This window comes from Ascaphus truei, chromosome 2, assembly GCF_040206685.1.
Source record: "Ascaphus truei isolate aAscTru1 chromosome 2, aAscTru1.hap1, whole genome shotgun sequence".
Taxonomy (NCBI): Eukaryota; Metazoa; Chordata; class Amphibia; order Anura; family Ascaphidae; genus Ascaphus; species Ascaphus truei.
Window position 1 is genome coordinate 98087193 of NC_134484.1, and position 13925 is coordinate 98101117.

Below are 13925 nucleotides of genomic sequence, written 5' to 3' on the forward strand. Positions count from 1 at the left end.
CTGCTGACGTGCTATATTGCTCACCAAGTGTATCTCTGACTTGAAGAAAAGACTAGGTCTAGAATCCTTGTTTATGTAAAGTTTTTTAGTGGATCTGCTTCAAATCATAAACAGATGTGTTGATGCATTTCCTGGTACAGAAATGTGAATCATAGAATGGTGCAATGTTTTTTATTTTATTTATTTATTTGATACCAGTTTATCTGCTGCTTATCACAGTTATGCAGTTCATGTTCAGGCATGATTCACGCACTTTGGTTCCGCTTTACCCCGTGTGTTTAATGTGACAAATCGCATCTGTGCACTTTCAGTTTCTCCTCCATTTAAGCTCCCTTGAATAAATGAAGCTATGCAGAAAAAGGGTCTGCAAGGCATTGTGTTGGAATGGCATTGTAGGCTCCTCTGCTAGCGAAAGGCTCTTGTGAGGTCTGCTGTGTTTTTATGCATCTTTTCTGCTGCTGTTGAATACAGACAGTGTTTACCCACAGTTAGTTTTCTGTATTTGTGTTTGAAGGCGATTTTAGTTAAGTGGGTTGGGGACTGGGCCAGAACCAGCCTCCTCCACTCTTCTACTCCAGAACCCCCCCACCCCGCCCCCCTGGTTGCCAGTAAAATGAACTCTTATTTTATTTTTGTTTTAAAAATAATACAGCAAAAGAAACCCTACAAATATGGCAGCGGGGGTTACCAAAATAAAGTGTTGCGACTTCCTGTTGGATGTGCGAGCTAGCCCCACGGCCATTGTGTCTGAAAGCCCTATGCCGCTACCTTAGAAACTTGAGGGGGAGGGGGAAAGGCAGAGGTTGGGGTAACACAGATCTGCTCCAGGGGAAATCACTGGTTCAGATAAAATAAAAACTAGAGCAGGCAGGCGTGCTACCTTAAATTAGCAAACGTCTGTGTGTACTCAGTGGAGGACATGATCTTTATTGCTGTGCACATGCATCCTTTTGGATTGTCCATTGCTGCATCCCACTTCTGACCATGAACTGTAACCTGTTTAAAAATGGAGGAAAAGGGAACAACTTGCTTTGCAATAAAGAATACATTTTCCAGCCCTGCTTTTTATTGTGTCTGTGTACCCCCCTCCTCCCACCCCTCTCTAGCTTTGTTCAGTATCTGTTCACTTAAATTCTCCTTGTTGTGTACAGACACCATGAGCATGAGGTTAGATGAGCCGTTTTCCTTGGGAGCCCCTACCATCTTCTGGTTGTATCCTAATGAGGCCCAGAAGTAACCGTGCAAGGGATGCGACACACGCTATTTGTGAAACCATTTCTAAGGCAATCCCAAATGTACATGTGCAGCAGAGGCACGGATCTGAGAACCACCGCTCTGCGTTTCATAGCCGTTTCTTTAGAAAAAAAAAAAAACAATAAAATGGCTCTATCTTTTGTAATTACTTTTGTTTGCTGCTGCTGCTGCTTAACCATTTTGCTGGCAGTGTGGCCTGAAGGATACTCCGGCAGTGGAGGAGGAAGATGGTTTGAGAAGCATCGCGGGGTTGTGATTGAGAATCCCTTGTCCATTGGTAAAGCGAGCTTAGAAAAGCCAATACATGGAAAATATAACAGTGGAAATGTGTATATTTGGCATAAAGTGGAGATGAAATAACTTAATTTGGTCGTGCTTTGAAGGGTACTTGGAAGGTCTAATGTATGGTTTGCTTTCACTCGCCTCTATCTGCTTTGCACGTGTCTCCTCATAAAAGGTCAGATTGAGTTTGAAACCTGGGAGCAGAATCAAAATGAAACCCACAAAATCCCCACAGTGCGGATTTTACTAGAGAGAAGTAGGAAATGTCTGTTTGCTCTTACATTTGCCAGATTAAAGCATGTTTTTCATGTGTGAGCAGTAAAAACAGCAGAATGTAGACGTCGTCGTGCTTCTGCCTACAAGGGGGAAGTTCACATTGATGTGGGGATTCAGAAATATCTCTGGAATGTCGTTCCCATCTACCTCTGAATTTGGAGAACCCTTATTAGCTGTCAATTTACCCAGTGTGTCTAAAAATTACTTGGCACCACATCTTTCACTGAACGTAATTCCAGGAAGGACTTTTTTTAATTTTTTTATTTTTTATTTTCTTTTACGGTAGTGCGGCATTTACTGGCTCTAAAGGTTAAAATGTTGATATTACTTGATAACCCAAATCATAAATGGCTCTTGCCCTTGTGAAACTTTTTTAAGAATGATTTGACCCATTCCCTGGCAGAGGGGTTTCGTTCTGAAGCGTGTGGCTTAAGTTTGTATGCACTGGCACAATATTCACAAGAAGCCCACACTACAATTTTTTTGCCAGCGCTAAACCATTATTTCCTCTTGGGTGTCAACCTCCAATGATAAATCACGCTTTTCTGTGCTTTGCTGCAGAACAGTTTATTAACCTGTTGTCCTGGTATTGAATGAGTTAATGCTCTCTGAACTATCAGTCCCCGCAGATGCTGGTCAACTGCAGTCCTCAAAACGTCCCCGAACAGGTCAGGTTTAAAGGACAACCCAGCTTCAGTTGAAGACTGAACCACTGATTGAGCCACCTATGCTGAAGCTGGGATATCCTTAAAACCTGACCTGTTGTGGGGTTCTTGTGGACTAGAGTTGAGCCCCCCTGTTATTGCTTTTGGTGCAGAAATGACTCGGTGCATTGGTTTGAGGATGCAGACTTTTTTTTTTTTTTTTTTTTTTTTTTTAAATAACATTCCCAGTTACCTCTGAATTTCAAGAATGCTAATTAGTTGCGGTAACTCTGAACATTTTCCCAGTTTTTCTAAAAATGACTGCACACATCACAACCTCACTACAAGCAGTGGTTTGTGCCCTTCCAAGGGAAGATGTGGTACTGAAGCCCATTCATTCCCCTGCGGCACATTAACATTTCAACATAGAAAGAGCTGGGTTTGTAGCCACCTCTCGAACTGGGATGGGACTGACACATTTCTCTGTGAAAAATACAGGGAGCATTTAATTGGGTAATGCTACTCATTGTCACCAAAATTATTAATTCAGCATTTTCAAGTTACGTGCTTTTCTTTGTGCATCTGCTCACAAGACTCAAAAGCTCAAGTTAAAGAACATGCAAGTCCACATAATATTGCCAGTTGATTCATGCGATCCCTTACCATGACTCTCCTTTCTTTTGCAGAAAAAGCAGCAGCTGCAAACGAAGATGAAGTTCAAAAGGCCGATGTTTCCTCAACAGGCCAAAGCGTCATAGACAAGGATGCGCTCGGACCAATGATGCTTGAGGTAAACCTCAAAATAAATAATTGCTATGTACAGTAGTGCTTTCAGTTTACACAGGGCTGAGAAAACAGCAAGGGAAAATGATCTTCAGGATCAGTTGTTCCCAACCTTTTTTTCTATTCTGCACCCCCTGTTATAAAATATTTATTCTGCGAACCCCTAATGAATCATACTCCTTGCATACTCATCAGAATATTACTAACAAAACTGTTTGAGTGCAGTGTACTGAGCTTGCGGAGGAACTCGAACTGCACCTCTGTGTGTACAAACAGTGTAGGTGGCATAACTGTCAATAACTACCGGAGTTTCCAAAGTCACGTCCCAGAATTCCTTGCTGCAAGCTCCTGCTGTAATTGACAGCTATACCAATTGCGCTAAGGTGTAGTTTTGGGCCTTCGTTTATGTGCGCACTCCCAACCAGTCTCGGGAACCCACTTTAGTGCCTGGGATCTGCCATTGCAGGATTTTTTTGGCGCACATGTGAGGACTCCCGAACACCCTGTTGGGAATCACGGCTCCAGATCTTGTGATTAAGTTAGTGTGTAGGGCACAGGGAGGAAATGGGATTCTGTCAAAGTTACTGTTTCCTTCGAAACTGCACCTTGTCTTGGCAGGTAATTTAGAGCTTCCATGAAACTCCGGGACTATCCATTTCCTGTTTATGGTATTGAAAACCCCTAGATTTCCAATGTAAACCCTACTGCTATTTCTTATGGTGTAATTAGATCATTGGTTCAAGCTAACCTGGGACCGCCTATAACCACCTTAAGCTCTTAGGTACTCTTTATTTTCATGTGGTGATTGGAATATGTATGGTCAGCTAAGCTCTATTCCCTCCTTCACTGGATCGAGAGAGTGTTTGTCTGATTCTTCAGGAATATTCTCCTACTTCATACTCATATAAAGCAAAACCATTAAGCACAAAGCAACAAGAGGCTGCTGCTAAAAATAATGACGCCCACTTTGGATCCAGTAGCTGTCGGGCATGCCATTGACCACCTGTCCAGGCTATCAAGGTAGTGTAAGAAACTGCTGTAACAAGGAATTCCGCAGAGGGGCTCCCAAGCCCTCAAGGCGAACATTATATTTGGCCACAAGCATTGCATTTTCAATACACAATTAGTTGTAAGTAGAAACAAGCATACCCAGCTTTCTACTGTTTATAGAGATGGAATATCAAGAATTCTTTCTTTTCCACGGTTGGCCGCAGTCTCTGTTGGCCTGTATCCCCCTTTTTCTATCCCTTCGCAGCACATCGAGTGCAGAGAAAGTGTGGTATGTTTGAACCATTTTCAGAGTTGTATGCAGCCGGTTTCTAAGAATACTTGCAGTTTTGTAGTCTTCATTTTTTTCTTTTAAATAGTCTTATTTACGGTGAGCAATTGGTCCGATTGTTTTGTACTTGAAGAAAATGCATGAAGTATAATTTTATGGAGGTGACAAACAAGCGCCGTTAACCAGGTGTTGTTATGGTGACGGACTGTAACCAGGTCGCAGCCTCTGATTAAATTACCTCCAGTATTGGTCATAATCGTAGCCGCTCTCCGAAGCCTCGGATATGGGGAAGTGGAGTATAATACTCCTAGCTGGAATTCTATAAGAACTGTGGTCTTTCCCTGAATATCCCACTGCAGCTACATCTATACACTGGGCTACATAGACCATTTGGTCTCCCTCTGTATTGGTAAGTCTTGAACCACCCTGCTTTTATGTACCTAATCTTGTTACATATAAGCACTGCAATAAGGAAGCATCTGCTTGGTTAATTGTTCCCTGAAATGTCTGCACATTTGTGCATGTCATAACATAAGTGTTTAGCAGTTGCTATGCAACCGGGAATGAGCTGCAATTTTTCAAGAGGAGATAAACAACCGGATGAGTGAGCAGAGATTCACGCTGTTTTACCTTCTCTTTCATAATAACGCCGCTTGGCTTGTGTCGATATGGTTTGTGTTTGCCCAGGAAAGGGGGGGCACGGGGGACCCTTTTCCCCCAGTTTCCTGGCCTAGTAAAATGAGAATAAAGTTATAAGCATGCGTACCTTTCTACATAATCCGTTTAGCTGCTGCTCTTTTGTTGGGGCAGCTTGTTCCGTTCTGGCTGGCGGTGCCGCCAACTCGGTAGTCAGCAGGGTTTCCAAGATACCTATAGAAGAACAATTTGTGGTGCTCAGTAATCCTTGCCCCTGCACCTTGAAGCATGTTTGTAATGTCATGTTGGCAGTGGCAGAGCTAACATTTAGATTAGTACAGCCACCTGTGCTGAAACATCGATATTCTGGCCCTTGAGGACTGGTGTTGCCCACTCCTGGATTATTAGATACCTTTGCACTTTGTGGCAGTCTGTCTAAAATACTGGTGTCCAAAAATGGCAAAATACTGATGATTTTTTTTTAATTATTATTTTTTATTAAGCAAAAAAATAAATTTCAGAAACAAACCCCATAAATAGTATGTTTCCTAAAGTACAGTATGTTTTATGCATTACTCGTGGAAAATTGTAATACTTCAATTTTTTTGTTAATTTGTTATGTTTAAAGGAAGCAGCAGTGCATGAACAACAAACATACTTTAACCACTCCACAAACTATTCAAAGTAACCCGCAGTATTATTCACCATTTGTTCATAGATGTAAGGGCCGACCTTAGGGCATGGTGGCCGCCTTGGGTCCCGCACCTTCGCGGGCCCCGCGCTCTCTCGTCGGCGCCGGGATTCAACTTCCACCCAACCAGAGGTGGGAGCTGGAGGAGGGAGTGTGGGGGTCCACCCTCCAGCTTCCCCCCTCCGCTCGGAACGATCCCAGTGCTGACACCAGGGGTTAGTGCGGGGCTCCGGGACCGACAGAGATAGGTAAGTGTGTGTGCGCTCGGTGAGAGGGTTCTTATCTCCAAGAGCGGGTCGTCTCCTGTAGCATCGCGTTGCCATGGGGACCAACATGAAATTACACAGCAGCGCCATATGACGATGCGTTCCCATGGCAATGTGATGTAATATGTCATGATGCCGCAGGAGGAGGGCAAGGTGAGTGCCTTAACTATTTTATTTATTTTTTTATGGGGGGGAGGTGGGGTGCTACCAGCGTGCCGCCCTGCAAAGCCTAAGACTGGCGCTGATTTATTATTTATTTATTGGTGGTCCAATACCACATCAGCATCTGAAGGTCATCTGCAGATTTGCCAATGTATAACCTGAAACACAGGCCCATCATGTTGTTCCATTAAAGAATGTCATGTCTTGATGCTACATTCCTGCTCAGAACCCTGGCATGTTCTACTACAGCTCTCTGTTTTCTTACTGTGTGGGCTGTCATTTATTCTGCATATCATCGAATCTCTGCGCGCTGTATATGTTCAAGACAGTGTAGATAAATAAATAGATGAATCATGAAATTAAACCCACTCGTGCATCTTGGCAAACATTTTATATATTACATTGGGCGTGGAAGCTTATTATTGATTGTCATGTAAAGTCATTTCACGATACAGTAGGCTTGATTTTTAGTATTTCTTCCAATCTTCAGAATATTCAAAATGGGCACTTTATTTTAATTTATTTTTTAACCTTTTTAATAATATATTTTTTGATTTTTTTTTTTTACTATAGCTACAATAAGTATAATACGGCCATCAAAAAAATACAATACGCAATGATCGCATACATTTTCATATAATTATCAGAGTTGCCTTAAGGAGGCTAAAAGAAATGCTAATGGTTTGCAGATGAGATGTTACTTTTATCATATACAAAAAATACTTTTATCAGCGTTCTAGTACCATGTAGCAAGTCCAATAAAAAAAAAAAGCCAAGCGCATAACATTGAAATGCTCTTAAAAAGTATACAACATCCTGTTCTTCTTTTTCCCCTTTTTTTTTTTTTTTCTATCATCGTCCAAAATGTTAAAATAAACATTTCTCACTCGCGCTTCATCCCATTGACTCCTAGGGTGGAACTGGCAGCCATGTTAATTTCGGTCAAATTATGTGTTTGACTTTTGAGGTTGCAATCCAGAGATCCAAACGGAATATCACATTAAACACAAGGAGCTCTATTAAATGGCTCCATTAACAAAACAAATACTGTAGTAAAAATTTTTTTTATATAGTTAAAAAAAAATGTTTTTTTTAAATTACCATTGACTGGACCTTTAACACAGCAATCCCCTAGAAACTGATATGAGATTAACTCGTATAATGATTGTATGGTATTTTGCCGTGTATTTTATTTTTTCATTCTTGATGATTTTTTGATGGTGACAATGTATTGTACCGTGGTGACCTTGGTTTTCACTGGGCTCTGAAACAGCTCTTTTTTTGACCTCCCGGACACTCGATCTTTCAAACGTGTAAGTCTTTTGAATGGAGTAGTGGATTTAAAAAATAAATAAATAAATAAAACGGTGTTTGAAAGTGCAAGAAGAGATCTCTCATAGTAATAAAATGCGCGGGTGGCTGCTTTGAACAGATATTGATGCTACCTTTGATGTTGTCCTCTCCAGTGTTTCAATGGCTATTCCGAGGACCCCTTGTGTTCCTTGGGCATCCCTACATGATTTCCCTTCAATTTTCAGGTCATCTGAAAATTGTTCCAAATATCAAACAATTTACAATGCATCTGATATCAGACACACTATTAGAGAGGGTTGGGGATCCTTACAATGCATCTGATCTCAGACTCGCTATTAGAGAGGGTTGGGGTTCCTCAGAATTTCACAATATAATTATAGGGTTCTTTAAGCAAAAAAGGCTATAAACCACTGCTTTACACATATGCACTAGTAATATATATTTGACGGCAAATATATTTGATTAGGCTTATCGAGTCAAGTATCACACCCTCCATGCCTTGATACTTCCCAAACATTTGTTCCCTTTATACATGTCTCAAGGATATATGTATTTACAACTTTCACTGTGGTCCTGGTATGAGCATCCACTACCATTTCAATGCAAAAAAAAATTATTCCAAGGTTTTCCTCGTTTCTTAAACACCACTTGTTCGGTTACCTTTGGGGGGGAAAATGTCACTGCTTTCACAAATCGAAGGCTCACAAGATCTATCTATCTATCTATCTATCATCACATCTCTCTTCCTGTGAATAAATAGTTGGGATCAGTTTCCAGCAGCGCTCCTGTTTAGTGTTCTGCCTTCAGGAAGGTCACGTTCTTAGCCTGTAGGTGAAGATCTCGTGTGTTCAGCTACTAGACCGCTCGGACTTAATCTCGTTCTCTTTTCTTTTAGGCTCTGGATGGGTTCTTCTTTGTGGTGAACCGTGAAGGGAATGTGGTTTTTGTCTCGGAGAATGTCACCCAGTACCTAAGGTACAACCAGGAGGAGCTAATGAACACAAGTGTATACAGCATTCTGCATGTCGGGGACCACAGCGAGTTCATCAGAAACCTGCTGCCAAAGTCTTTAGGTAATGCTTCCCTATATTTCTACTGGTTTTACTTTATTCCTGTGCATCTACCGGTCTATATAGAAACAATGTGGTAAAAGCAGCATTCCAGGCTCCATTTCATGCTTTGTTACAGGATTGAAGCAGGGGGTCTCCGGAGCTGAACTACATTCATTTGAGCTCCCTGACATACTTGCCTCTGTAGGGGCGCCAGTATCTCTGCAGGTAGCTGCTTCAGGGCTTGTCGGGGCTAACATAATGGCTGCTTTAAATGTCCGGCGTCTTGCGGGCCAATAGGAAGCTGCGACGCAGTACCTTGCGGCTTCCTATTGGCCCGCGTGCGTTTAAATACTTGCATTTAAACATGGAGATACTTGCCTCTGTAGGTGGTGTCTCGGGGAGCAGGGCGTCCTCGGAGCGGAAGTTAATGTAGTTCAGATCCCTTGTTTTAATCCTAGAACTACGACAATGAAAGAAATGTGACTTGGAGGGCTGCTCTAAGGGCACAGTATCTACAGGGGAAAGAACGGGCGGTCATCAATTTTCACATTAAAACTATTTCTATATAGAAAACCACTAAATAAAGCTGCTTTAAATAAGAATTTATATTGCATAAAAGTAGTGCATGAACTTACCAGGTCAGTGACGAGTCCCCAAAATAATAATCATGACAAAAGGTAGAATTGCTGGGCCGATATGTCACACCTTCTTACCACGTTATAGGAATAAGAGCTTGCAGCATGCACTGGATGTAGTTACAAAGATGGTCTTCTTGGTTCCGCTGCTCTTGTCGTTGAATGGCTCTGGGCCAGTACAGTGCACTTACAGTGCATTTTCACTACGGAATTGGACTTTCGGCCGCGACCAAACCTCCGCCAGGAACTTTGCCCCTTGACTTTTTTTGTCCGCGCGCACTCTGACCCCACCACTACCTTTTTAAATGTCCGTGTCCCGCCCTCCCTCCCTCGTCCAAAGTCCCTTGAGGTCGCCGCTCCGACGCGCCATCTTTAAATGAGTGGCGACCGCAGGGGACATTGACGAGGGCATGCGGGACTCGGAGTGCAGAACTCGGACAATTAAAGATGGCACCGGGGCCGAAGTGTCATGGGGCGAGGTTCCCGGCGGTGGCGGATTGGACGCGGCCAAACGTCCTAGACCGTTTTTGGTGTACCCCTTACTTAAGTCAGAAATGCCAAAATGGAACATATTTCCCTGGTATAGGCTTTTCCATGTCTGTTTCTGTAAGTTACCTACTGAGATATAACCCAAATATTGGCAACCGTATTGATCCTGAAAGTGTGTCGTCGAGCCGCAGGTTGTTGTACCTTTTAATGCACGAACGTGAGTTTTTCATAGAGGAGTTGTAAAAATGCAAAAGCTCTATATATTGTACTACAAGTCTCTTCCTTGTGTACACATAGCTTGTATCCCAATATGCAATCATTTATTCTTTCATCTGCGCAGTCAATGGGGGACCGTGGTCAGGGGAAGCTCCTAGACGTAACAGCCATACCTTTAACTGCCGTATGCTGGTGAAGCCAATAACGGAGTCTGAAGAGGAAGGTCATGACGGCCAGGAAGCACATCAGAAATACGAAACTATGCAGTGCTTTGCTGTATCCCAACCAAAGTCCATCAAAGAGGAAGGTGAAGGTAATGTATTAAGTGACATTCCTTTTATTGTCAGAGAACTCCCTTCGAAGCAAAGGTGATCCAGCAAGCAGGCTTCACATTAATGGGTAGAAATCCGAGCAGCTGGGTTGACTTGCGGAAAACTCTTGGCTAGATCACTACAGTATATATTGATGTCAAACTGAACCTTTTAATACAGCATATAATAAAACAAGCTGTCCCTATGCAACAACGTCCATGTGCTATCTACTGCTGGTGTATTTAATGTCCATGTGCCACTTCGTCAGAGGGGGCCTCGCCATTTGATACGTACACTTACCATGCTTTGGAAACCCAACACATCTGCTGGGAGGCTGTTTAATGCATCTGTTTAGCTGCCAGTATAATGACTTCCTTCTGGTTCTCCTGAGCCTGCCAGGTTCCACATTTGGTGCAATATGCATGTGATTCACGGAAGTTATATTGGGTAGGAATGCGTGATAATGTGATGCTTTAACTTTGTGCATGCAAGCGCTTTAACCCCTTCAGTTTCAGAAGGATCTGCAACGCATGGAACATGTGAAAGAAACGTCTACCCCATTACCATGAAAACCTCCTAATAATACACTTTTAGTGTGAAATATAGGGCGTCAGTAACACATGGTACTCAGTCTAATATCCAACGGTAGCCACATTTTGCTGGCTGTTAATGTAGCTTGGCCATTGCATGGAATTGCACCTGCTGGATTTCAATGTGGACACTTTTTTTTTTTTTTGTTTCTTTTGAAGATTTGCAGTCTTGCTTGATTTGTGTGGCCAGAAGGGTCCCAATGAAGGAGAGACCTCCGCTCCCCTCATCCGAGACCTTCACCACCCGTCAGGACCTGCAAGGTAAGAATGCACCATCATGGAAGCAGTGTTGTCATTCCCTTGTGTCTGAGAGTGCATGGCATATTAGGAAGCACTTCGCCCTGGGACAACACTGATTATCACAGCGTGAAAGCACAACGATTTATTCTTATCACAGACGGTGGTAGCTGGCTGGAGGTGTGCAGTCCTATGTCTGAGTGCTTGGTTGTGTTGTCGTGTGCATTTTCAAAAGGTAGACGACACTTGTACTTTTAATGAAGCACATACAGAAAGTGGTAGCAATTTTTAGACCTGTACGGTCTTGCGAGCATGATGTTAATAAAATCATTCTTATTTTATATAAAGCTTTATTATTGGGTGTATTATTAAAAAAAAAAAAAATCAATATGTCAACCAGTCTGAATATTCACTTTTGCTATGGAGACCGCGGTCTTATTTCAGCACAACTGGTGCTTACTCCGCAGATTTGTATTAAAGGGTCTTAGACGTCTGTCAGGGTTTTCCAAAGCCTGCCACCCAGCCAATGCAGCAGTGTGTACTTGCAAATAACAATTATTCCCTGCACCAAGTGAGCATTTTATTGCATATGTTTCATCCCTATAAATTCTCTTACGAGGAAGCGGCAAGCTTCCCCCTTCCCCCCCCTGATTAGAAAAAGGGAAGGAGATCTAAAAAGTCAACTTTTGTCAAGTCTATATTGCAATGTAATAAATACATATGAACAAATAAGAATCCTGCCGAAGAGCAGCTTGGTAACATGCTGCAGCAGCAAATAATATTTGCTTTACAATATATTACAGGTTTCTGCTGCCTTAATGCCTACACGGCTGAAGGGGGATTGGAGCGTATAGTGCAGGGGTAGCCAACTCCAGTCCTCAAGGGCTACAAACAGGTCTTCGACTGAGCCACTGATTGAAGCATCTGTGCTGAAGCAGGGATATCCTGAAAACCTAACCTGTTGGTGGCTCTTGGACTGGAGTTTGCTACCCCTGGTAGAGTGCATTGTATTTGTTGAACAATCTTTTTGCAGCAATGGGGAGACTAGCCGCTTTGCCACTTGCTTTGCTACGTTGGTTGATTTCTTGAGTAGAACTACTTAGAAACATCTTAAGTTTTTTTTATATGCGGAGACTATTAGTCTCTACAAATTTGCTTGGCTCATACTTTTATATAGGCACATAAAGCTTGCTCTGTAGGTGGTTCCTGGGTGTCGCCTGTTATCGGAGGACAGGCTGCACATTTGTGTGTTGCAAATTCTGATCCTGCAGGTTTAGAAACTTGACTCTCAAGATGTGTGGCGAGTATTGAGTTGGTGAATATGCAATTTAAATGCATAAATTAAATACGCATACACCACAACTATGTTCAAAAGAACCGTACAATGAGAATTCTTTCCTGGGTGTAAAAAACGTAAACCTTACAACGAAACATATATAAAACCACGCTACGTTTAGGAAGTGTACCCACTTCAGTTCAATGTTGGAAGATAAAATGACTTCCTGGGGGTTTTACATTTACATACTGAGTGTTTAGTGCAGAACTCTGCTTAACAGCCACAGCAATGCTTGTGTCACAAACTACTCGTACTGCTTCTCTTGTGTCACAAAGCAATAGGCAGAGAACTGTGACATGCAGGTTGTCCTACAACAGAGAGGTTGTGTAAGCTGGCATAATGGGGGTCAGAAAGAAACGGCAAACAACTAGAAGGGAGTGAGTTTAAATAACAAAGAAAGCATAATTAGGTAATGGTAGGTACAGTCAAATATTGACAATAATCCCTCCACTATTAAAAAGAGACAAAATTCATGAGGAGTATGCTTCATTCACTCCATTGCGATACGTCATACAGTGGTTAAGCTTCAGACAGGGATTCTGGGTAGAGAATTGCAATTGTGCCATTTTTAGCTTCCTCTTCCTTTCATGCACTGTTCCTGGCGCTGTTCCATTTTGCCATCTAAAGCTGCTATGCACTTTGATAGTTACACTTTCTTTTCTTTTTTTTGTCTCACCTGCGTAACTCCAGGCAAAATCACTTCTCTGGACACAAGTACTATGAGGGCATTAATGAGACCAGGCTGGGAGGATTTGGTTCGGAGGTGCATTCAGAGATTCCACGCTCAGCATGACGGAAATATGTCTTACAGCAAAAGGCATCACCAAGAAGGTAACGCAGCACCCCACGAGGAGCACTATTTATTCCAATGCTTTCTCTTTCCGTTGGAAAGCTGACCATGTTGTGTTTTTACCTGTTCCCACATTGATGTGTTCTGTATCTCTCCCCTCCCTATACTTCCAGTTCTCAGGCAGGGACATGCATTCAGTCCTATGTACCGGTTTTCCTTGTCCGATGGCACGAGTGTTGCAGCCCAAACGAAGAGCAAGCTCCTCCGCTCACAGACTACTAACGAACCTCAACTTGTGTTATCCATGCATATGCTGCAGAGGTAAAGCCCATTCGCTTGCTTGTGTGTTTCCTTCTGACAACGTGTTCCCAATATATGGAAATTGCTGTCGGGTGGTTTACAAATGGCAGCTAATAAACTGACCTGCAGGCAATACCATGTAAATCAAATAGGGTGCAAAATGTAGTGCGATCTAGCTCTAAACATTTCCATTCCTTCAAACCTCTTCCCCCCCCTTAAATAACTGGTTTGTCTGAATTGACTCTTGTGCCTAAACCCAGTGTCTCTTCTTAACTCTCCCTTGACACGTTTGGTGTTGGAGGGCTGTAGGGAATGAGAAGCGATTTGCAGGGGTGTTCGTGTTTCTGATTCTTGGTGTTCCTCAATTATTATTCAAATCTGT

At 42.5% G+C, this 13925-nt stretch overlaps 1 protein-coding gene across 4 annotated transcripts in view; it reads left to right on the forward strand.

The window, feature by feature from the left end:
• NCOA2 (nuclear receptor coactivator 2) overlaps nucleotides 1-13925 on the forward strand; it is a 213215-nt gene that overhangs the window by 153183 nt on the left and 46107 nt on the right. For all 4 annotated transcript variants that reach the window (XM_075583705.1, XM_075583726.1, XM_075583711.1 and 1 more), the window contains 6 exons: nucleotides 3143-3246; nucleotides 8483-8660; nucleotides 10104-10292; nucleotides 11040-11141; nucleotides 13144-13284; nucleotides 13417-13564. In XM_075583705.1, coding sequence (XP_075439820.1) covers nucleotides 3143-3246; nucleotides 8483-8660; nucleotides 10104-10292; nucleotides 11040-11141; nucleotides 13144-13284; nucleotides 13417-13564 — 862 coding nt within the window. The remainder of the gene's footprint in view (nucleotides 1-3142; nucleotides 3247-8482; nucleotides 8661-10103; nucleotides 10293-11039; nucleotides 11142-13143; nucleotides 13285-13416; nucleotides 13565-13925) is intronic.